The following is a 26,292-nucleotide window of genomic DNA, read 5'->3' on the forward strand; positions in this document are numbered from 1 at the left end:
TTTGAGGAAGGACATTCTTGCTATTGAGCGAGTGCAGTGTAGGTTTACAAGGTTAATTCCCGGGATGCTGAGAGAATGGAGCGGCTGGGCTTGTATACCCTGGAGTTTAGAAGGATGAGAGGGGATCTTATTGAAACATATAAGATTATTAAGGGTTTGGACACTCTAGAACCAGGGGCCACAGTTAATGAATAAGGGGTAAGCCATTTAGAACAGAGATGAGGAGACACTTTTTCACACAGAGAGTTGTGAGTGTGGAATTCTCTGCATCAGAGGGCGATGGAGGCAGGTTCTCTGGATACTTTCAAAGAGCTAGACAGGGCCTCTTAAAGATAGTGGAGTCATGGGATATGGGGAGAAGGCAGGAACGGGGTACTGATTGGGGATTCTCTGCCTCAGATGATTAGCCATGATCACATTGAATGGCGGTGCTGGCTCGAAGGGCCGAAGGGCCTACTCCTGCACCTATTGTCTATTGTCTATGTAGATGTGATATGTCAAAGCACTGTGTAACTCTATGGACTTTAACCCCACATTGCATTGTCGGTTCCTTACATAAAGCTTCAACATAAATAACATAACATAACTATCCGACAGAGAACAATTATTTGAACCAAGGTAATACCTACCAAACTTCTCAACTGCTCCATGGCACTGCCAGTTCACAGACAGATCTTGGACAATTATTGGCAGGGTTTTAGGATAGGACATTTTAATGCTGATGTTTTTCATATGAGGGATAATGCTTTAATCATAAAATCCCTTTCACTGTCAGTAATTAAAAATGCAAAGCCACCATGAACCACACAACCTTTCCTCTTTTCACAGAATAGCTGTAACTCCGGCCCGAAACACAACATGGAATTATCCAGATCACTGAAAAATCTTGCTGTGAGCTAGTACTAGCTGTTCATCTATGTTCCAAGGCTCCCTGTAGAAAATCAACGTTCATCAGACTATCTTTTGGCTAAGAGCAAAACGTTACCTTGTTTATGGGAGATCAGAGGGTTTGGTTCATAAGACACAAACAATGGAGAGACATTCACCACGGGCTGAAGGTGTGAGAAATCAGGTGGAGAATACCTTCAGTCTTTGGATGTAATCCTGGACTTCTTGTTGGATCAACAAACCAGACTTGCGAGACTAATTTGATTTAGTGCGATCATTTATTATACAGAACAATATCATCTGGGGTGACATACAAAGCATTATTGGTCATAATTGTCTTTGCACATGATTATAATTTTTTATTATTAATATCTCACTTCACATAGAAAACATCTGCGAGGCATTGTAACAAGGGTGGGCCCAAAGTGCCAGAGTAACTCAGCAGGTCAGGCAGCATCTCTGGAGAAAATGAATAGGTGATGTTTCAGGTTGGGATCCTTCTTCAGACCCCTCTTTACTTATTTATCCATGTTCTCCAGAGATGCTGCCTAACCCTTTAGTTCGTTTCAGAGATACAGGGTGGAAACAGGCCCTTTGGCCCACCGAGTCCGTGCCGACCAGCGATCACCCACACACTAGTTCTATGATACACACAAGGGACACTTTACAGACAATTTACAATTAACCTACAAACCTCCACATCGTTGGAATGTGGGAGGAAACTGGCACACCCAGAGAAAACCCATGTGGTCACAGGGAGAACATACAGAGTCCATACAGACAGCACCCATGGTCAGGATTAAACGCGGATCTCTGGCACTGTAAGGCAGCAACTCTACGCTGCACCACTGTGCAGCCAATCCAGTTACTCCAGCACTTTGTGTCCTTCTTTGTAAACCTGCATCAATTGTTCTTTGTTTCTACGCTATAACAATGATGTTTAATCTATGGGATTAAAGCCTTGTGCATCTCTCGAATCTGATGCAACCCTTGAGACCCGGGTAATTCAGTGCATATGCAATTTCTTGGTCGTTGGAAGAGCTGTTCCATTGCAGATGTCCTATTGCTAGAAAATGCTCAGTTAGAACAAAGGTTTTGTTAACATTGAGCGCTGTTGATATTTTTAACAAGACAATCGTGTGGCTGTGGATTAAAACGATGGAAGTCGCCATAACGATGAAGTTGTTCACTGTAGTTTAACAAAATTCATTGTTGAGTGAATGGCTTCATTATGACCATTCTGTTCCACAACTATGTGACTGGCTGTAACCAGTGCTTCCACACCTCAAGAAAGTTTTTCCTTAAATAGAATCCCAAATTTCCTGGAAGTTGCTGGTAATTCCTGGAATTTTCAAAAATGCCTCCTGCGTGCTATTTGTTGGGGGTTTTTTTGCGGGCACACGTTAACAACACAAAGAAGAACAAGGCAACACAGATCTATGTAACTATACCGTATCTGCCTGTTTCTGTTACTCATGTACAGTGTATGCAAGGCAGCTTTCGATGCCTCCAACAGCTTCCATTGTCTTCATTTATTCAACCTGCTCTCATGTGTCTCAGTCTCCGCTCTCTCTCCCTCCCTCACTCTCTTTCTTCCCCCCCCACCCTTTCCCTCTCTCTCTCCCTCCCCTTCCCTCTTCCTCTCCCTCACTCCCTCTCTCTTCCTCCCTCTCTCTCCCCTTCATTTTTTTCTCTCCCTCTCTCCCTCCCTCCTTCTCCCTCTCTCCCTCCCTCCCTTTCCCTCCCTCCCACTCTCCCTCCTCTCTCTCTCTCCCTCTCTCCACCCCTCCCTTTCTCCACCCCCATCTCAGCCCCTTGAGCCCACCCACCATTCTGTAAAATCAAGGCCAATCCCAATGTAACTGCAATCCCACTGCCCAATGGTAACTTTTCACCCCCAGGCCTAGCTAGAATTTCACCACTGACTGAAAAATATCAAAGGCTCAACTTCCACTGAGAAAGAGAATTCCAACGACTCATTGTCATACGCAAATTTTCCCGAACAGTCTGTGACCCATAACGCTATAGCGCTATATTTAAAGCCCATAGCGCTGCAGCCGGTAGTTCTATACATAGAACCCATAGCGCTGCAGCCGACAGCTCTTTGTTTAAATTCCCACGCATTAAACTGACAGCGCTCTGTTTAAACCTTTGAGCGCCAAACCTACAGTGCTGTGTGTATTATCTTTACACCCCTTCGCAGGCCAGATGCGGAAATTTCCCGAAATTATTCAATTTCCCTAAAATTAACCCGAAAGCAGCCAGAATTTCCCGAATTTCGGGTAATTTCCTTCAGAGTGGAAACTCTGCTTGTAACCCTGCACGAGCCATTGAGTGGCAATCGTGAGAAAGAATCTTTGCTCAGTTTCCCATCTCTTACCAAAGTCACTGAGGACAACTACACTATCTTCTGTTGAGTAACAATCAAACTCAGCGCCTCCCCATGTCTACGTGACTCAGTGTTGTGCTGAGATGGACATTTATTTCATGGGGCATTGCGGAGTCTAATCCATTAAGGTTCTGAAGTCAGGTGCTTGTCCAAAGGTATTAGGAAGAAACTGCAGATGCTGGTTTACACCAAAGATAGACACAAAGTGCTGGAGTAACTCAGCGGGTCAGGCAGCATCCCTAGAGAAAAGGTTCAGGTCGAAACCCTTCTTCATTAGCACTGATAATGCCTTGTACATGATGGCCTTAACTAGAACAGGAAACCGTCATCAAAGTGGCCAAATAAATGAATAATTGCTTCGAACTTTTTCGATAGTGATCTACCAATGCCAAACTTTTATATGACAGCAGACATTAACAAATTGAAAGAAGAATCATTTTTATCATGGTAAAAAAGGTGTCCTTTAAGCTATTTGTTTAGAAGCTAAGTAATTGCAACACTTGTAAAAATGAAACTGCTAGGCAGTAATTACTAACTGATCCATGTGGACCAACTGTACATTTAAAACTAGAGCATTCATTGTTGCATTTTGATAAAATGATATGACTTTATCCAGTACTGTAACAGCAATAGAATACAAATAGACAGCAGGTCAAGCTGCATCTGTAGGAAGAAAAACAGAGTAATTCCTGTTATTAGAACTGTGAAATTGTCCTGCATTCTCCTAACATTAAAATATGTTTCAGAGCATGAAGTGAAACCTGCATTTTCTGTTTAGCTTCTTCATCTTATTGGAGATAGCAGAAAACATACTTAACTGAGACCAACTTCATCCCCTTGCAATGTTGAGGATTTGTCTGGTTTCCATTTCGTGTGGGAATATGGCTGTGGGTTTAATGAGGACTGGATCCAAGCTAGAACCGCAGTGACCCTGTTTCTGACCCAGTGCTACAGTTGTCTCTGACAGAGAGACAAAAGCCACATCACAGCTGGGTTTACTAACCAGTCTGAACACCCAGAGTCTCGGCAGTGGATAACCCTTCAATTACTGGGAGACCTTTCAGCTCGTCCTTATTCCTCAGTATTTATCCTCATCTTTGATGATCTCATCTGATGATGAGATTAATTTATGACTCAGTCTCGACCCGAAAAGCCGCACATTCCTTCTCTCCAGAGATGCTGCCTGTCCCGCTGAGTTAATCAACCTTTTTGTGTCTATCTTTGGTGTATTAACTTGTGTAGTCTTGTACACAATGTATTACTTTGATTTATTGATGGGATGTGGGTATCAGTGGCAGGATCAGCACTTATTGCGATTGGTAATTGCTCTGGAGAAAACAGTGGCAGATGAGGGTGATCCGCTGCGGTCCTTTGAGTGGTTGGTCTCAGTGTAACGGCACTCCTTACAGCACAAAGCTGCCCACAGTGCTATTGAGTCAGGAGTTCCAGGATTTAACATAGAAACATAGAAACATAGAAAATAGGTGCAGGAGTAGGCCATTCGGCCCTTTGAGCCTGCACCGCCATTCAACATGATCATGGCTGATCATCCAACTCAGTATCCCATCCCTGTCTTCTCTACATACCCCCTGATCCCTTTAGCCACAAGGGCCACATCTAACTCCCTCTTAAATATAGCCAATGAACTGGCCTCAACTACCTTCTGTGGTAGAGAATTCCACAGATTCACCACTCTGTGTAAAAAATTATTTTCTCATCTCGGTCCTAAAAGATTTCCCCCTTATCCTTAAACTGTGACCCCTATTTCTGGACTTCCCCAACATCGGGAATAATCTTCCTGCATCTAGCCTGTCCAACCCCTTAAGAATTTTGTAAGTTTCTATAAGATCCCCCCTCAATCTTCTAAATTCTAGCGTGTACAAGCCGAGTCTATCCAGTCCCAGTGATCGGAGGGACAGTAAACCATTTTCAAGCCAGCATGATGTATGAAATGTAAACAAGGATTTCATGGCAGCTCAAATTCCTGAAGGGCTGAGCCAGTTTGCCTCTTGCTTCTGATCTAGCCAAGGGTTTATACATTAAAGTTCAAGTTAATTGTGCTGAAAAATCTGTTTCTAGTTTTATTTTTCCATTAAATTGGAAATGCTGGTGATGTCAACTAGCTCCGTTCATTGTTATTAATGGTGCATTGAGGATGCTATAACTGTTGCAGCAGACAGCCTGTACATAACACTCTCCTGTGATCCCACCTGGCTGGTGTTTTGGTGGTGGAGAACATGAGACATAAAACAAAAATAGAAAATGTGGAAATGCTCGGCAGATCTAGCAACCTCCGTATAGAAAGTAAAAGTCTGTATCCATGCTTATAGCAATTTATCACAACATCCCATCTTCATCTTAGCAATCACATAGAAACTTCGAAAATAGGTGCATGAGTAGGCTATTCGGCCCTTCGAGCCAGCACCGCCATTCAATATGATCATGGCTGATCATCAAAATCAGTACCCCGTTCCTACTTTCTCCGCATATCCCTTGATTCCATTTACCCACCACCCTCTGTGAGAAAATGTGGGCCTTCAGGTTCCTATTAAAATGTTTCCACCTCACATTAAACCTGGTTCATGATACGCCTACTCTGGGTAAAAAGTGCATTTGCCCAATCTATTCCTCTCATGATCTTATATACCTCGCTGCTCATCCTCCTGCATTCCAAGAATAAAGTCCTAGCCTGCCCTACCTCTCCCTATAGCACAAACTTCACCTATTTTTTGTTCTATGTTTTTATCCATGTACTGTCCAAATGTCACCGGCGTTGGTTATGATACCATAATCATGTGCTTGCCTGAGTCAGAGGTGGTGGATTCGAATCACATTCTAGGAACTAGCTCAAGGCTGACACTTCAGAGAGCCAAGGGAGTAGTGTGATATCAGAGGTATCAGACTTTCATATGAAGAAAGACTGGATAGACTCGGCTTGTACTCGCTAGAATTTAGAAGATTGAGGGGGGTTCTTATAGAAACTTACAAAATTCTTAAGGGGTTGGACAGGCTAGATGCAGGAAGATTGTTCCCGATGTTGGGGAAGTCCAGAACAAGGGGTCACAGTTTAAGGATAAAGGGGAAATCTTTTAGGACTGAGATGAGAAAAACATTTTTTACACAGAGAGTGGTGAATCTCTGGAATTCTCTGCCACAGAATGTAGTTGAGGCCAGTTCATTGGCTATATTTAAGAGAAAGTTAGATGTGGCCCTTGTGGCTAAAGGGATCAGGGGGTATGGAGAGAAGGCAGGTACAGGATACTGAGTTGGATGATCGGCCATGATCATATTGAATGGCGGTGCAGGCTCGAAGGGCCGAATAACCTACTCCTGCACCTATTTTCTATGTTTCTATGTTTCTATCATTGAGCTGAGATTTTGTCTACCCACACGTGGCACTATTGTGCAGAAAACCTTTTTCCATTCCCATGTCCTTCCACTAACAATTAAAAACATTACCTGTTCATTATCTCATTGTGATGTACAAGTAACAGTTGCGACCATATCTCGAAATAATTTTATTGACTGTGCCTTTCCGTGGACCTCCTTGAAATTGTGAAGGACTTTCATTAACTTTTACTTGGAACATTAATACTCAGGCTTCATGATGGTGATGGCAGCAAAATTATTTATGACACCTTTTAAGATGTTGGGGGTAAATTTTAATAGGAATCTGAGGGGCAACCGGTTTTACACAAAGGGTGGTGGATATATGGAACAAGCCGCCAGAGGAGGTAGTTGAGACAGGGACTATCGCAACATTTAAGAAGCAGTGAGACAGGTACATGGATAGGACAGGTTTGGAGGGATATGGACCAAATGTTGGCAAATTTGGAATGGAAACTGCTCTCTCCAAGAAATTGCAGAGATGTGTAGGCAGCAACATGAGGAAGCAGACAAGGCTTTATTTTCTGTTGCAAATCAAGCAAACATATTTCTACCATTGCTGATCTCCTCCGGTGCTGCTCGGAGTCCCTGCCTGAATTTCATGCTCCAATTTGTGGAGAGGGGTTTCTAACTCCAAGGTGGGAATGCCACCATTGTCACTGCTGACACTGAGAAGAGGTTGACCTTGGTGTGGTTGGCAATGAAGGCATTACCTTGACCGACTTGCCAGAAATGACCGGCTTCATGGAAACCATATACAGACTGCTTGAAGCTACACTGGAGACGCACCTGGCATAGTTCTCTGCCTACAGCGACCCTTACTCTCTCACGTCTGCCTCAGTCTTCAGCCCGTTCCACCCAGGTGAAATTGGTGTAGCGTTCTCTCAGCGTCCTCTCCACCTGCACCATTTGCGATCGATCTCGGACCTCGATAACAGAAGTGACCTGGAAGAGACAACCATGTACAAGCTGTCTACATTGTTAACGATTAACAACAACTCACATCTTTGAACACCACGACAAGCATTAATGCAGAATAAAATCCAAAACAATTAATACTGAGAGTAAAGGCCGAAGTCTCGACGGGCAGGTGATCTGCACTCACAACGTGAGTAGGGAAGATCATTTAAGTCTCTTATTCTCCTCGCCTTCCTCTCTAATATCTCAGTGTTGGGAATATGAGGGAGAGGTGGGGAGATTAAAGATGGGAAGTTATACAGCTTGAGGTCGGGTCCAAGCTACGGTAGGAAGTTGGAGAAACATGGTAGCACTTCCGATCTCCATCAACTTCCTAAAGATATCCAGCCCCATTGTGATGTGGGCGCATATGCTTCAGGAGGGCACCAAGTTTCCATGCTTGTAAGTAAGTAAGTAAGTAAGTTTTATTTATATAGCACTTTTTAAGTCAACTCACATTGACACCAAAGTGCTTTACCTAAAATAGATAATAAGTTTCCAAACCATAGAAAAAGGTTAAAATAAAGAAAATGGACACAACACATTATAGAGTTCAACACAAACGTCTCCCCACAGCAGAATCAAAAATCTCCACTGTGGGGAAAGGCACCAGAAAGTTAAGCCGTCTTCCTCTGTGAAACACCCGAGGTCGGGGCCCATTTGTGGCCTTGCAGCCAGTCCGATGATTTTCAGGGCCCTCTTGCCGTGAAGGTGGAACTCCGGCGTCGGGTGAAACAGTTCCTCAAGCGGCTTGGAAAGTCTGGAGCGGCTGCCTCCTCCCCGGAGACCGGGGCACTCGTAGCCCTCAGGCCGCGCCAGTTGGAGCTCCGACCCTGGCGAACCTGATCCTGGCTCCGCGGTGCTCCAAATCCAGCGCCGCCCACGGCCGGACGCCCGCAGCCACAGCTCCGCGATGTTGGGAGTCGGCGGCCACAGCACTCGGAGCTTACCGCACGGCGACCCGGTAAGGCACCGCCCGCTCCGTGTTGGTATCCCAGCGCTGCGCCACCGCCGAAGCTGTAGTCCCAGGCGGTCCCGACGGGAAACGCCGCTCCATTCTCGATGGCAGGCCACGAGGACGGGGCGAAGAAGCAGCTTGGAGGGATGCTGCCTCTCCGACCAAGTAGGGGACTAAGAAATAATGTTTCCCCCTTCCCCACCCACCACATAAAAGACCTCCGTCTAACTAACAAACAAACTAACAAACATTTTTTTTAACAGGACTTAAAATAAAAAAAAGGTGAAGAGACGGACTGCGGGCTGGCTGCCATACACAGACGGCGCCCACTCCTGCACATCCGCCATCTTGAATGTGGGTTGTCACCACAGTGCTGCATGGTGGCTCTTTTATAATCAGATGCCCAACAAATTGTACACCCCTTGGTCTCTTAGATTATCTTCCCTCCAAGCAAAGACACAAAAGGCATTTCGGATCGAGACCCTCAATCAGACTTCACACTTCCCTCCAAGCAAAATGGACTCACACCACTGATTCATCGATTCACTTTGTTTTGTGCGACACTGGGTGCTTTCTCAACGACGCGCAGGTTTGCAGGTTAAACGGCTTCTGTAAATTGCCCCTAGTGTGTAGTGGGGAGTGGCTGGGAATGTGGGATAACATAGAACTAGTGTGAACGGGCGATGGATGGTCAGCATAGACTCGGTGGGCTGAAGGGCCTCTTTCCACGCTGCATCTCTGAACAAAATCTCGAAGCGAATCTGCAATCATTCATTACAATCATTCTCCTCTTTTATATCTATACTCCAACAGCAGCATTTCATACTCTGTACAGTGTGGACAGTGTGATTGTATTCATATATAGACTTTCCACTGGCTAGATAGCACGCAACAAAAAAGCTTTTCCCTGTAGCTCAATGCACGTGACAATAAACTAAACTAAATTAAATTATATTCTCTCTTCCCGGCTAACGTTTATATTGACAGGCAGATGATCTGCACACAGTGTGAGGAGGGACGATCATTTTAGGGACCGGGGGATGTTCAATGTGTAAGATAGAACTCATATATGGGTGATTGCCATAAAATTGGAGCAGACTCGATGGGCCGAATGGCCTGCGTCCATGCTGGATCTCTAAACTAAAGTAAATATGGTGCACATGGAATCTGTTACAGACTACTAACATCAGGCAGTTATTCATGTGAGGTGTCGCTGCATAGTCTGCCACGGGTCGTTACACAGGAGAGCCGATACAGTCTTAACTGTAGACTGTAGGCTTCACATGTTGCATATGTTAGACATATCACAGCAACCAATCCCACTGGTAGTGGACGTTACATGAGTGGATTGTTAATGAACAGTTAAGGCCCTGTCCCACCTGGGCGTCATTTGCGCGTCATTTACGCGACATCATTTAGGCGTCACGACGCACGACGCACGCATCGTGACGCGCACATGTGCGCGAATGGCGTGCATTACGCGCGCATGGTGCGTGGTGACGTAGGCAGTGACATGCGATCGCACGCGGCTGCCCAGGATTTTGGGATTCACAAAAGCTTCGCGCGCCACCTGCGTGACGTGCAAATGACGCCCTTTACACGGAGGGAGTTGCACTAACTGACCACTTACATCACCAAAGGACTTTGTACAAGTTCTCAAACTCTTGCGTAATAAGTTGAAAATGCTGCGAAGTTCTGAGTAACAAGTTAGTGAGATGATATCACCTCGAAAGAACGTTGAGAAAACTGAAAATAGTGGGGATTAAGAAAAGTAATTTTAGTTTTTGTGATGAAATAGCGGGTGAGTGCACGCATAAAACTGGCAACGAAGCTGTTGATCATTCCATTACCAGATGGAAATAACTATCTGTAACTAATCATGATGTGAGGACACGCCAATGATGTGTTTCAAGGGGTGATGGAGAGGCAGCCAAATACTTGTCAGACTGATGGGGAATACAAGCCGCAACACTCCAGCTTGTTCATGTGTTAGTTTATGATTGGCCCTGTTAGTGGCACAGTCAACTTCTCAGGCTATAAGTGACGTGTGGCCAATAGGGCAGAAGATGAAGATAAGCCATTCGCTCTGCTTGTGAACAACAGCCTACCCTGCCAAGTAGAGCCTCTACTTACATCATGTGCTGTGTGTTGTTAATTCTAAGCCTCGGTAATTCTTAAGCCGAAGAACTAACACGGAAGCCATATTATACGTCCTCCCTCCAAAGGCATCGACACTCCCGTGCGTGTCAGCATGCAATGACACTTTCATACAAACATAGACAATAGGTGAAGGAGTAGGCCATTCGGCCCTTCGAGCCAGCACTGCCATTCAATGTGATCATGGCTGATCATCCACGATCAGTATCCCGTTCCTGACATCACCGCATATCCTTTGATTTCGCTAGCCCAAAGAGCTCTATCTAACTCTCTTTTCAATGCATCCAGTGAATCGGCCTCCACTGCCATCAGTGGCACAAATTTACAACTCTGTGTGAAAAAGTTTTTCCTCATCTCAGAGATGGCCTCCCCCTTATTCATAAACTGTGGCCCCTGGTTCATTACTCCCCCAACATCGGGAACATGTTTCCTGCATCTAGCGTGTCCAATCCCTTAATAAATTTATATGTTTCTATAATATCCCCTCTCATCGTTCTAAATTCCAGTGAATACAAGCCCAGTCACTCCATTCTTTCATCATATGACAGTCCCGCCATCCCGGGAATTAACCTTGTGAACCTACGCTGCACTCCCTCAAAAGCAAGAATGTCCTTCCTCAAATTATGAGACCAAAACTGCACACAATACTCCAGGCGTGGGCTCACCCTGCACAACTGCAGAAGGACCTCTTTGCTGCTATACTCAACTCCTTTCGTTATGAAGGCCAACATGCCATTAGCTTTCTTCACTGCCTGCTGTACCTGCATGTTTACTTTCAGTGACTGATGTACAAGGACACCCAGGTCTCGTTGTACTTCCCCTTTCCCTAACCTGACACCATTCAGATAATAATCTGCCTTCCCGTTCTTGCCACCAAAGTGGATAACCTCGCATTTATCCACATGAGACTGAATAATATATCTACATGCATCTGCCCACTCACCCAACCTGTCCAAGTCACCCTGCATCCTCATAGCATCCTCTTCATAGTTCACACTGCTACCCAGCTTTGCCAATTAACCTACAAACCTGTATGTCTTTAGAGTGTGGGAGGAAACCAGAGCACCCGGAGAAAATCCACGTGGTCACAGGAAGAAGTACAAACTCCGTACAGACAGCACCAGTAGTCAGGATCGAACTCGGGTCTCTGGTGCTGTAAGGCAACACCTCTACAGCTACCTAGAGCTTCCATAGAAAGCCCACGCAGTCGGAGGGAGACAGGCTAACAGGGAGCAGCCCAGGTCAGGATTGAACCTGGGTCACTGGTGCAGGTTACATGGAGGCAGTGGTTCTACCAGCTGCACCACTGATCTTTTCTGCTGGTAGATTTTGTGTTAAAATCCCTATGTCCTCTGGTCCTCAATTCACCAAGAGACTGTGCATCTACCCGATCTATTGCTCTCATGTTTTTATACACCTCTATAAGATCACCCCTCCTCCTCTTGCGCTCTAAGGAATAGAGTCCCAGCCTGCTCAACCTGTCCCTATAGCTCAGACCCTCTATCCTGGCAACATCCTCGTAAATCCACACTCTTCCCGTTCCAGCTTGACAACAGAGGGTACAGTGTGAATGGACTCCAGCTTTAATGGCTTCTTGCTGTTATTTGTTCCTGCTCTGCAATCAGGGAGAAGGGGGTGAGGGGGGTGAGGCGAAGCTGGTCGCATTCAAATTCTGTGTTTAAATCTCCTGCACCCCTGATGACTGAAGTTAGAAAGCTTGATTCACTGATACATAGATATGATTGCTCTTCAAGTGCCTTCCAGTCACTTCAATGTTCCCACTGCATAGGGGGGAAATATGTTGGAGAGACCTTATTCTGGAGGGACCTTAAACAACAAAAGTGCTACATAATTCTGAGCTGGACAAAAATACTGGAGAAACTCAGCGGGTGAAACTCACCCGCTGAGTTTCTCCAGCATTTTTGTCTACCTTCGATATTCCAGCATCTGCAGTTTCTTCTTAAACATAATTCTGAGTGGTATTTTATTTTTTTCCAGTGTGGGCTGAATCCAAATAGGCATGTTTTGCCTTTGTTGGGATTTTTCCGTTTAACGATGAATTTGTTTTTGACTGCTGGCTTTTTTTGATTATTTTACTTGGCTGCGCTGAAAAGGGCTGCTCTTGATGTGTGACGTAACCTCGCGGGAGGGATGGGAATGTTTGCCTTGGCTGAAACCTCAGGCCACTTCAGATGTAGCAGAACCACCAAGACAGGGACATGACTCACCCTGGATTAGAGGTCCCATTCGGGGTGTGATTGTGTGTGTGAAACAGGGCAGGTGCTGAGGGTGCCTGGACACTGTGTGCGAGAGACAGCCTGTATGGAGACTGTGAGAGTGCAGGTGATGAGTGGAATAGCGTGTTCTGGATGGCTGAGATAGAACAGAGTGTGGGACAGTGCCAGCTTTCCATGCTTTAATGCTGAAAAGGCCTAACGCCTTGATTTTGTGCAAATCTCCGTTGAATATTGCTGCACAAAAACCTGCTAAATGCCTCTGTCCCACTTAGGAAACCTGAACGGAAACCTCTGGAGACTTTGCGCCCCACCCAAAATTTCCGTGCAGTTCCCGGAGGTTCCCAGAGGTTTTTGTCAGTCTCCCTACCTGCTTCCACTACCTGCAACCTCTGGCAACCACCTGCAACCTCCAGGAACCGCACGGAAACCTTGGGTGGGGCGCAAAGTCTCCAGAGGTTTCCGTTCAGGTTTCCTAAGTGGGACAGGGGCATATTTTGGATTCAGAGGGATTCATGGATTCAGCATCCGTGGGAGGGGCGGGGAGGTGGGGGGGATGGGGGGGGGGGGGGAATTGTTAATAGTGCCCTGATGCAAGGTCTCGACCCAAAATGTCAACTATTTCTTCCTCCCCACTTCCTCCAAAGAATCAGCTGATTGAACGCACTCATTGATGACTTTTATAGAAATAACATCCACAGTCAACGGCTGACATGTCGGCACAGTGGTGCAGCGGTAGAGTTATTGCCTAACAGCGCCAGAGACCCGGGTTCGATCCTGACCATGGGTGCTGTCTGTGGGGAGTTTGTATGTTCTCCCTGTGACTGCGTGAGTGTCCCCCGGGTACTCCGGTTTCTTCCCACATTCCAAAGACGTACAGGTTTGTAGCTTAATTGGAGTCTGTGCAGGATAGAATTAGTGTAGGGGTTATTATTGCTTGGCACGGACTCAGTGGGCTGAAGGGCCTGTTCTAATGCTGCATCTCTAAACTAAAATGAATGTTGACTGATTCCAAATTGTCCTTGTTGAAGGTGGAAATAGGCCATTCAGCTTGCTCTGCCATTCAGTTAGATCGGGGCTGATCAATGGTTCAAATTCACCTAGCAACTCATCCCTTGATATCATCATCTAATACTCAGTAGCAGCACTGGTTGGAATGCATTGTGTCAAATATATGGATCCATCACTCCTGTTGACCACGGAATCACAAAAAAAGAATTGGTTCCATAATTCACACTGCAAGTACCTGGCTGAGTTTTAACCTGAATAAAACGTCGCCACTTTTGAATTTGTTGGATCCATCGGGTGAAGGAATGATTGGTTTAGTTTAGTTTATAGATACAGCACGGAAACACCAGCCCACTGATTCCGCACCAACTAGTGAGCACCTCGCACACTAACACTATCCGACACACTAGGGACAATTTATCATTTTACAAAGCCAATTAACCTACAAACCTGCACGTCATTGGAGTGTGGGAGGAAACTAGAGGACCCACCTGGTCACAGGGAGAATGTGCGAACTCCGCAAAGACAGCGCCTGTAGTAAGGATCGAACCCGGGTCTCTGGTGCTCTAAGGCAGCAACTCTACCGCTGCGCCACTGTGTATGATTCCTAGTTTCCAGTGTGGGATACCACTCATTCTTTTCCATCTGCGATGAATTTAAATCTAAGTGCCAAAAGACATTGCATTTGCCAGCTGATAATCATTAATGAAAAGCATTTGAGTTCAACATACTGACCTAACGTGATTTTCCATCCTTTCTTACCTTAATGCTGAAAATATCCGAGGTAACAAAAGACCGCTCCTGAATGACATCCAACACCCTAAGGCCAGAAAGAAAGAGTTAGAGATGCAAGCAGAAAGAGTAACTGGAAGACAGGTAAAAGATTCAGGACAGGCGAGAGGGAATTCCTCTTCAGAGATGAGCACTAAGCATGTGTAGGAAAGAACTGCAGATGCTGGTTTAAATCGAAGATAGGCACAAAATGCTGGAGTGACTCAGCGGGACAGGCAGCATCTCTGGAGAGAAGGAGTGGGTGACGTTTCGGGTTGAGACCCTGCTTCAGACTGATGTCAGGGGAGTGGGCAGAACCGCCACTGTACCACCCACCACCCAGTTAGGAGTTACTCCAGCATATTGTGTCTATCTTTGATATACCGCTGTGATATTGTGACACCCAACTCGAACACACAATAGCACCAACACCAACACCCTCTCACATTGATACTCACACTCAGATCCACACATGAACACACACCTACGTTGACATGTAGAATGAGGGATGCTTAGAAAAACATTTCTCTACATGTAATGGTGTTGATCTGGGATGTTCCTCTAGACAGTGAAAACTGTGTCATTCAGATCTTTACAAAGGAAATGTTATGAAAAATTAAGGAGCAATAATTTTGGGGTGGCAGAGAAAGCAGGGTGGATGTGATGGGCCAAATAACCAGAGCTGGAACAATTAGAAGGATGAGAGGGCATCTCATTGAAACATATAAGATTGTTAAGGGCTTGGACACACTAGAGGCAGGAAACATGTTCCCGATGTTGGGGGAGTCCAGAACCAGGGGCCACAGTTTAAGAATAAGGAGTAAGCCATTTAGAACGTAGACGAGGAAACACTTTTTCTCACAGAGAGTGGTGAGTCTGTGGAATTCTCTGCCTCGGTGGAGGCAGGTTCTCTGGATGCTTTCAAGAGAGAGCTAGATAGGGCTCTTAAAGATAGCGGAGTCAGGGGATATGGGGAGAAGGCAGGGACGGGGTACTGATTGGGGATGATCAGCCCTGATCACATTGAATGGTGGTGTTGGCTCGAAGGGCCAAATGTCCTACTCCTGCACCTATTGTCTATTGTCTATTGTTGTGATTCTATGATTTCAATACAATCCTGGGATGAGTGCAGTTACGAAATTGTCCGGCTCTCCCTGTCGACTCACCTCACTTCCTCGCGGGTGAGAACCTCCAGCAGCTTCGCCAGGTCCCCGGTGTTGTCACACATCTGGATGGAGAACTTGCACATCCTGTTGTCCAGCACCAGGGCTCGGTCTAGGCACGCCCGCATCAGTGGTACATCCACGTTCCCACTGCAGACTGCAATCACCACCCTGCAAGAGAAAAGAGTCCAGTCTAAACACCTAGATGACACAGCAGGGGCAAAATTGACACAGTTTAGTTTAGTTTAGAGACACAGCGCAGAAACAGGCCCTTCGGCCCATCGAGTCCGCACCGACCAGCTATCCCCGTACACCAGTGCTACCCTACACACTAGGAACAATTTACAGCTTTTTATCGATGCCAATTAATCTGCAAACTTGTACGTCTTTGGAGTGTGGGAGGAAACCAGAGCACCCAGAGAAAACCCACACGGTCGCAGGGAGAACGTACAGACTACACCCATAGTCAGGATCGAACCAGGGTCTCTGGCGCTGTAACTCTACTGCAGCACCACTGTGCAGGACCGTGCTAGGGGGGAGTACAGCATCCATCGAAGGGATCCAATGCCCCAACTGTATCAGCACCTCCTATGGTGAAGACAGCAAAGAGGGAAGAGTCACTTACTGAGGATAGTGGGGCCCTTGTATTGAAGATAACCCAGACACCTATTGCCATGGGAGTGATGATAGGCGAGTTGGCAACTGGGGAAGAGTGCTACACTGATATTGAAGCTGGCATAGTCCCCTCTTGCGATAATACTGTGATTAGTGAGCACAGCATCCTAATGGTCAGAGACAAGCTTCTAATAGAGAAGGAAGGTTCACAGTAGAAGCAAGGAACTGCAGATGCTGATTTACAAAAAAAACGGCAAAAAGTCCAAGTGAATTTGGTGCCAGATGGAAATTAGTGGTGAAGTTGATGAAGTGAGTGAGTTCTGCATGGGTGCAGGAGGAAGCACCGATGCAGTCGTCAATGTAACGGAGGTGGAGTTTGGGGAGAGGGCCAGTGTACGCCTGGAACAGGGATTGTTCAACGAACCCTAATGGTCCAATCCCTCCCTACCTATGTAGTTCTTTCCCCAACAGAAGGGAGGTTGGTTTGTGTGATGGTCTGGGCTGCATCGACAATTCGCTGCAAATTCTTGTGGCCTTGGATGGAGCTGTTCCCAAACCAAGCTGTGATGCATCCCGATAAAATGCTCTCTACAGTGCATCTGTACAAGTTGGTGGAAGTTGTAGGGGACCAGGGGCCACAGTTTAAGAATAAGGAGTAAGCCTTTTAGAACGGAGATGAGGAAACACTTTTTCACACAGAGGGTGGTGAGTCTGTGGAATTCTTTGCCTCAGAGGGCGGTGGAGGCTGGTTACCTGGAAACCTTCAAGAGAGAGCTAGATAGGGCTCTTAAAGATAGCGGAGTCAAAAGCAGAATGGATCATTTTTGGAATATTGGAAGGTAACCCCGAATTAAACGTGTTTCAAAAGAACTTACTTAATTACGGGCTAATAATGGGAAAAAAGCTTATACTCAAATTTTGGAAAAATGCTCCAATACCAACAATAAAAATGTGGATTTCAAACATGTTCAAAACACTGCACTTGGAAGAGATGAGACTCCTCCTAGCAGGCAAAGCAGACCACGTCCAAAAGACGTGGTCTGCATTTATGGAACTATTACAAGTATAAGGTGCAATAGTAATTTAAAATATAAATGGTACCAGGATCTGGTAACGGGGGATATAAAATTAAAAAAATAAAAATAAAAAATACGGTTGGTATATCCTTTTTTGCGGAGTTTTGTGTTACAATAGAGCGATTGTTTTTCCTTTTTTTTCTTTTCTTTCTAGGGTCTAATTTCCTTTCTTTACTTCCTTCTCTAACTTCTTCCCTTAGGGGTTTTCTTTTCCCAACACTTTCCTGCACCTTCACGATTCTTGCTCACTTTCCTTACTTCTTTTATTTCTATCTTTTTTAAAGCTCGAAAAACGAAGTGGTACAACAAATGTATTAAGATATATGTGATGTGTATTATTGTAATTTACTGTACTTCTAATAAAAAAAAAAAAAAATTTAAAAAAAAAAAAAAAAATTAAAAAAAATAAATAAATAAATAAAGATAGCGGAGTCAGGGGATATGGGGAGAAGGCAGGAATGGGGTACTGATCAGCCATGATCACATTGAATGGTGGTGCTGGCTGAAAGGGCGGTATGGCCTACTCCTGCACCTATTGTCTATTGTCTATTGGGACATGCCGAACTTCCTCAGCCTTCGAAGGAAGTCGAGGCATTGGTGTGGTTTCTTGGTCATTGCTGTGAGTGTGCAGTGGAGCCTGTCACAGGCGATGTGTCTTTCTCAATCCTGTACCAGGCTAGGGTGCAGTAGTGTGTAGAGATGGTCCTATCTCCACTTACAGAAAGGGAATTTCAAAATGCTCGCTCTCTCTCGCTAACAAAAACCCAGCTGCTTCCAACTCATGCTGCTGCGTTAAACCAAACCTCCCCGAAGCAGCTTGCCAGCTGGTTACCCCGTGATCTCAACATTACTTCATGTCAGCGAGTCGGAGGTGATGAATTATCTGAGAGAAAGCGAGGGGAAAAATAACCATGTGAATGGAAGGTGATGGGGAAAGGCCGTGGGACTTGAGTTATTGGAGATGTGAGGAAACCTCAGGTAACTCTAGACTTTATCGCAAGGCATGCAGCTGAGATCTTGCGATGGACCTATACAGACTGCAAGGAAAATTCCACAGTAATTATGTACTTTTCACTGTACCTCGGTACACGTGACAATAAATAAACTAAACTAAACTAAGCTAAATATAAGATAGACACAAAATGCTGGAGTAACTCAGCGGGTCAGGCAGCATCTCTGGATAGAAGGAATGGGTGACCTTTTGGGTTGAGACCCTTCTTCAGACTCCAGAGATGCTGCCTGACCCACTGAGTTACTCCAGCATTTTGTGACTGTTTTCAGTTTAAAGCAGCATCTCAGAGCAGCAAAATAATGAAATAGATAAGGAAAAACAGTGACTTGAAACTCAGAGTTAACAATACAGGCAGTCCCTGATTTACGTACGGGTTACGTCACGCTGACCCTTGCATGTCGGGTTTTACTTAAGTCGGAAACAGAAGGGCTACTGCACACCTGTAAATATACTATTCAAAGCGGAGACCACGTGGAGCTCCGAGGCACGGCCGTGGGAGGAGCTTCAAGGTGGAGATCATGGGGGGAGCTCCAAGCCAGAGACTGTGGGGTGAGCTCTGAAGTGGAGACCCCAGATGGAGCTCCAAAGTGAAGACAGACAAAAGTGCTGGAGAAACTCAGCGGGTGCGGCAGCGTCTATGAAGCAAAGGAAATAGGCAACGTTTCGGGCCGAAACCCTTCTTCAGACTGATGTAGAGTGTGGGGGGTGGGAAGAAGAAAGGAAGAGGAGGAGCCAGGGGGCTGAGGGAGAGCTGAGAATGGGAGGAGACAATAAGGACTACCGGAAATTGGAGGTCAATGTTCATGCAGCTGGGGTATAAACTGCCCTAGCGGAATATGAGGTGCTGCTCCTCCAATCGTTGATTGAAGAGGTGGATCTTCCGGGGGATGAAGTAGAGTAGGGCTCCGTTGCAGGTCTGGGTGAGAGAGGCCTGAAGTTTCTGGAGAATCAAAGCGAGGTCCTGCTGGTGCCGGCTCATCGCAGCCAGAGTAGATCTCAGTGCCCGGACGGAGAATTGCTGTGTATGGCGGCAGATAGCCAGTCGGTATCGATAGTCCGGCTTGGGTCCGAACTGGGAGGTAGGGAACTGGAGCTGGAAGCCATGAGGTACAAGATGGAGGCGCAGGCAAGTCCCGAGAAAGCAAACGTGGCTGTGGTTTCGTTGATTGGAGATGTGGAGCTCCAGGCCAGAGGCCATGGGAGGAGCTCTGAGGCTGAGACCACGTGGACTTAAACAATTGCTTACGTATATGTGCACATTCACGTAAGTTGCCTTTTCCGTAAATCGGGGAGTGCCTGTGCAGGTTGATGGGAGGTCATGGATCTGAAAATTGACGTCTGTTTTACTCTCCAGATGCCCGAATTGCTGAGTATGTTCAGCACTTGTTCTGAATATTAATGGGAGATGCTGGATACAGGTTTGGAAGGCACCACCACAATAGTCTTGGTGGATGCTGTGGCATCATCTTGTGTAGATGATACACAAAAGAATGATAATATACCAACGTAAAAAATAGTATTGTGTTATCAAACATTGTCTCCCTGTGGATTAGAGATATGTTTGGGCACATTTCTGTGTGTCTCCTTGCCTGTTTGGAAATCTGTCTCCAAGTTTGGTGGGATTTTCATTTCCCATCTTGTCGGGATGATTAGGTCAAAGGCGATTGGTTTCTAAGAAGCATACTCTTCTTCTGTGCTAAATAGTATTTTAAGACAACAGTGACCCCAATCTTCATATCTTCAGTTTACCAGGGGGTCAATGCCACACACTGGCAAATACTGCATCGATATCCCATTTCTGCTCTGTTTCGTATCTTCTCTCAGCTTTCCCCTCATCACCCTGCCCCCACCATTTTGCATTGCACACATTTTTATCACCTCTTCAGTACTCTGACTTGACTCCAGTGCCTGACTTCCTTCTAACTCAATTCTGATGGTGTTCCTTCATGGGGGGCCCAGTGGCTCAGAGTAGCTGCCTTACAGCGCCAGAGACCCATGTTCGATGGCACAATGGGCTAAGTGTTCGGCTGGTAACCGGAAGGTAGCCGGTTCGAATCCCGCTTGGAGTGCATACTGTCGTTGTGTCCTTGGGCAAGACACTTCACCCATCTTTGCCTGTGTGTGAATGTGTGTGAATGTGTGTGAGTGATTGGTGGTGGTCGGAGGGGCCGTAGGCGCAGATTGGCAGCCACGCTTCCGTCAGTCTGCCCCAGGGCAGCTGTGGCTACAGTAGTAGCTCACCACCACCGAGTGTGACTGAGGAGTGAATGAATAATGCGATGTAAAGCGCCTTGAGTATTAGAAAGACGCTATATAAATCCCATCCATTATTATTATTATTACAGGTGCTGGGACGGAGTTTTTATGTTCTCCCAGTGACCACGTAGGTTTCCCTCCGGGTGCTCCGGTTTCCTCCCACGCTCCAAAGACGTGCAGGTTTGTAGGTTCATGGGCCGCAGTAAAAATTGTAAATTTCCCCTGGTGCGTAGGATAGCGCTCGTGTGCAGGGTGATCACTGGTGAGCGCAGAGTCAGTGGGCCACGCTGTGTCTCTAAAATCTCTAAAGTTTATTCCACACTGGCCCACACTCAACCTGCGTCCCACAGACTGCCGTGACTGAATCGAAGGGAAACGTGAGAGCTAGCGCCACATGAGGTGAAATGATAATCAATGGGTTCCGTTGAAGAAAGAACTTACAAAAACACAGTTACAGTCGCCAAATCTGCCGGCCAGAATGATGGCTATGACATTATATTTCACTTGACTCAGCAACGTGCCATCTCCAGCAGCAGAGTTATGAGAGAAGAGGCTCACTCTTCCAAACGGACACTGGATACTTGTTTAATGAGGAAAAGAAATGCAGGGTTACAGGGAAAGTGCAGGACAGCTTGACGAACAGCATTGCTCTTACAAAGAGCTGACACATTGTAGCCTTTAGCATCTTGTATCATTCCATAATACTCTGATTCAGTGGAGAAACTCAGCGGGTGCAGCAGCATCTATGGAGCGAAGGAAAAAGGCAACGTTTCGGGCCGAAACCCAGGGTTTCGGCCCGAAACGTTGCCTTTTTCCTTCGCTCCATAGATGCTGCTGCTGCACCCGCTGAGTTTCTCCAGCTTTTTTGTGTACCTTCGATTTTCCAGCATCTGCAGTTCCTTCTTAAACACTCTGATTCAGTGGTTCTGTTGTGGAAAGGAGACCTGGGCTGTGTTCTGTGCCAATGATTCAGGTATTTCAATGGTGGTGTACAATATATAGCAACAATGTTTTAATGGTGGTGTCTGCTATATAGGAACAATGTTTCAGCGGTGGAGTGTGACTGACTGCAACAGTGTTTCAGCAGTGCTGTGTGATATATTGCAACCATGTTTCAGTGGCAATGTGTGATATGTAACAATAATGTTTCGATGGTGGTTTGTTACATATAACATCAACGTTTCAAAGGTTGTGTGTAACATAAAGCATTAATGGTAATACAAGGAACTACAGATTCTGGTTTACAAAATAGGGCCCAAAGTGCTGGGGTAACTCAGCGAGTCAGGCAACATCCATGTAGAACATAGATAGGTCGGGGCCCTTTTTCAGACATTTCGGGTTGGGATCCTTTTTTAGACTTTGTGGTGGAGGGGGGAGAATGGAATATGGACGAGAGGAGGGGCAAGACATAACCTGGTGAGTGATAGGTGGTTACCAGTGAGGAGGGGTTTTGATAGTATGTAACATGCAGTGGATGTGTGTAACATCATTCAGCACCAATGTCTCAATGCTCATTGTGTAACATACGGCATGAATGTATGTGTAACATGGTTCTGTGTAACACATAGCACTAATGTGTCAGTGGCTGTGTACAATATCACATAGCATGAATATTTCAGTGGCTGTGTGCAAAGGGCCTGTCCCACGAGCATGCGACCTGCATGCGGCGAGCGCGACCAAACCGGAAGCAGGGGCTGCGCGGAGGTCGAGTGAGTGACGTGAAGTTCGAGCGAAGTCCGCGGGATGTTCGCGCGTGACGTACTGCGTCAAGACGCTGCGTACAGCGTTGAGACGCTGCGCACGCCCGTCGAGGCGGTGCGTAAGGTGTTGTGGCGGCTGCGGGCCGGTAGGCCGTTGCCGCGCAGAATTTTTGAACGCGTTCAGTTTTTCGGAGCCCCGCGCGATGTCGGGACCAGCTCCGCACAACTCCATACGGCTCCGGCGATCGAAGTGGGACCGGCCCCGCGAGACCGTACGGCTCAAGCGACCACGCTTGCCACATGGAGTCATGCTCGTGGGACATGCCCTTAACACATGGCATCAATGTGTTGGTGGTCACAACAACATCATCAATAAACCTGAACCTCGGGTCTGAGAAAGCCCTTACCTCTTGCCTTTGAGTTCGGGTAGTTTCCCGGCAATGACAGCGGCCAGGCCAATCGCTCCCGTCGCGTCCACGGTGGCCCTCTCATACTCCATGAGGCGAAGCATGGAGACCAGGATGTCTGCCTCCCTGAGGGGGAACATGCAAACATTCACAATGTGGCAGAGGCGAGCAGCCGCCATGTGGCTTCATCAAGACTATTTGTCTTTTTCTCGCATTTCCTCTCATTGTCCTCAGTCTGAAGAAGTGTCCTGACCCCCTCCCCTCCCCTACCATCCCTTCTGTAACTCCATCGCCATCTACACAACACCTGAAGAAATCAGCCAACATAATCAAGCACGTCACACACACACCATCTCTCTTCTCCCCTCTCCCATTCGGGCAGATAATACAAAAACATGAAAGCACCTACCACCAGATTCAAGAACAGCATCATCTTCACTGTTATCAGACCTTTGAACACTCATATGCTAGGACTGAATTCATTATGATCCTGAATGATCTTCCAATCTACCTCATTGCACTTTTTCTTACCTGCACTTTCTCTGTAGCTGTAATACTATATTCTGCACTCTTTATTTCTGATTAACAGAACTCATTTTAACTGATATTTCTTTTTAACAACTTGATGCACTCATGCATATTATGATTTGTCTGGATAGCTTGCAAAATAAAGATTTTCAACGTGTCTCGGTACATGTAATAACAAGATACCATTACCAATATCTAAAACAAGAACAGGAAATGCGGGCAGGACTCGGCAGGCCAGGCTGCAAGGTGGAAAGGGAATCAGGGCCAACCTTTCAGGTCAGAGACACTTCTGTCAGATGTTGTGCTGAATGTTTCCAGCATCTGCAGTTTTGTTTTGATTTTCAGGAACAGGATATATTGGCAATGCAAGTTATGTAGAAACAAGGAACTGCAGATGCTGGTTTGCAAAAGAAGACATGGAGTGCAGGAGTAACTCAGTGAGTCAGGCAATATCTCAGGCAAACATGGTTAAACGGCATTTCGGGTGGGCACCGTCTTCAGACTGATTGTGTGTGGGGGGGGGGGGGGGGGAAGAAAGCTGAAGGAGAGGAGTTGGCAGGATAAAGCATGGTGGGTAATAGGCCGACATAGGTAAGGGGTTTATTTGATTGGCAAATGGTTGGATAAAGGCCAGAGATGAAAAGACAGAAGGTGTGAGATAAAAGGATTGAGTTGTTGTGAATTGTGAAGCTAGAGGAAGAAATGTTGGTGGAAGCGGAGGAGGAGGGAATAAATAGATGCAAGTCCAGGTGGGGCACAGGGGAGGGGGGTGGGGAAGAAGTGGGAGTTTACATTTGTACAGGGTCTTGGTGAGACCACACCTGGAGTATTGCGTACAGTTTTGGTCTCCTAATCTGAGGAATAACATTCTTGCCATAGAGGGAGTACAGAGGAGGTTCGCCAGACTGATTCCTGGGATGGCAGGACTTTCATATGAGGAAAGACTGGATAGACTCGGCTTGTACACGTTGGAATTCAGAAGACTGAGGGCGGATCTTATAGAAACTTACAAAATTCTTAAGTGGTTGGACAGGCTAGATGCAGGAAGATTATTCCCGATGTTGGGGAAGTCCAGAACTAGGGGTCACAGTTTAAGGATAAGAGGGAAGACTTTTAGGACCGAGATGAGGAAATCATTTTTTACACAGAGAGTGGTGAATCTGTGGAATTCTCTGCCACAGAAGGTAGTTGAGGCCAGTTCATTGGCTATATTTAAGAGGGAGTTAGATGTGGCCCTTGTCGCTAAAGGGATCAGGGGGTATGGAGAGAAGGCAGGGATGGGATACTGAGTTGGATGATCAGCCATGATCATATCAAATGGCGGTGCAGGCTCGAAGGGCCGAATGGCCTACTCCTGCACCTATTTTCTATGTTTCTATGTTTCTATGTTTCTACATGGCAGCAGAAGGGGGAGGGTTATCAAGAATACCAAGTTATGGGTGTTATCACAAAAAAGCTGGAGAAACTCAGCGGGTGCAGCAGCATCTATGGAGTGAAGGAAATAGGCAATGTTTCGGGACGAAACGTTGCCTATTTCCTTCGCTCCATAGATGCTGCTGCACCCGCTGAGTTTCTCCAGCTTTTTTGTGTACCTTCGATTTTCCAGCATCTGCAGTTCCTTCTTAAACAATGGGTGTTATCAGTATGGCATTAATGCATATTTGGCTATTATAAAGAGATGATTTAACTTAGTTTAGTTTAGAGATACAGCGCGGAAACAGGCCCTTCGGCCCACCGGGTCCGTGCCGACCAGCGATCCCCGCACATTAACACTATCCTACACCCACTAGGGTCAACTATTATATTTTACCAAGCCAATTAACCTACAAACCTGTACGCCTTTGGAGCGTGGGAGGAAATCGAAGATCTCGGAGAAAACCCATGCAGATCACGGGGAGAACGTGCAAACTCCGTACAGACAGCACCCGTAGTCAGGATCGAACCCGGGTCTCCGGCCCTGCATTCGCTGTAAGGCGGCAACTCTACCGCTGCACCGCCAATTTATTGGATACGGCAAGAAATGAAAGTCTTGTCCTTCGTATGAATAATTACAAAGAATAGCCCCATATAAAAGTGATACTTACTTAACTGTAACAACTTTATCTATTAGTTCCTCACTCATCTGACAAGTGCTGCTGCCAAACGAAGAGTTGAACAATTCTGTGACATAAAGAGACAGATTTACTCGTGATGCCGTCTGAACAAGTGACAGTAATAATCCTGGTCACTGGTGTAATAATAATAATAATAATAATACATTTTATTTATGGGCGCCTTTCAAGAGTCTCAAGGACACCTTACAAAAAATTTAGCAAGTAGAGGAAAAACATGTAAGCGGAATGAAATAAATAGTAGAGACATGACTAGTTCACAAATTAAAGACAGAATTCAATTCAAAACACAATATGAGGCAATTCACGCACAGATGAAAAGGGAGGGGGACGTGGGGCTAAGGATAGGCAGAGGTGAAGAGATGGGTCTTGAGGCGGGACTGGAAGATGGTGAGGGACACGGAATTGCGGATCAGTTGGGGGAGGGAGTTCCAGAGCCTGGGAGCTGCCCTGGAGAAGGCTCTGTCCCCAAAACTGCGGAGGTTGGACTTGTGGATGGAGAGGAGACCGGCTGATGTGGATCTGAGGGACCGTGAGGGTTGGTAGGGGGAGGGGAGGTCAGTGAGATATGGGGGGGCCAGATGGTGGAGGGCTTTGTAGGTGAGGACCAGGATTTTGTAGGTGATCCGGTGGGAGATGGGAAGCCAGTGAAGTTGTTTGAGGACTGGAGTGATG

At 46.2% G+C, this 26,292-nt stretch overlaps 1 protein-coding gene across 1 annotated transcript in view; it reads right to left on the minus strand.

The window, feature by feature from the left end:
* Positions 1–7,501: 7,501 nt before the first annotated feature.
* LOC116966371 (L-threonine dehydratase catabolic TdcB-like) overlaps positions 7,502–26,292 on the minus strand; it is a 34,783-nt gene continuing 15,992 nt past the window's right edge. Inside the window, exons 7-11 of the mRNA XM_033012554.1 lie at positions 25,591–25,666; positions 22,979–23,104; positions 15,916–16,083; positions 14,741–14,798; positions 7,502–7,609 (exon numbers count right to left, since the gene is read on the minus strand). Of these exons, the coding sequence (XP_032868445.1) occupies positions 7,502–7,609; positions 14,741–14,798; positions 15,916–16,083; positions 22,979–23,104; positions 25,591–25,666 (536 nt within the window). The remainder of the gene's footprint in view (positions 7,610–14,740; positions 14,799–15,915; positions 16,084–22,978; positions 23,105–25,590; positions 25,667–26,292) is intronic.

This window comes from Amblyraja radiata, chromosome 37 (assembly GCF_010909765.2).
Source record: "Amblyraja radiata isolate CabotCenter1 chromosome 37, sAmbRad1.1.pri, whole genome shotgun sequence".
Lineage (NCBI taxonomy): Eukaryota > Metazoa > Chordata > Chondrichthyes > Rajiformes > Rajidae > Amblyraja > Amblyraja radiata.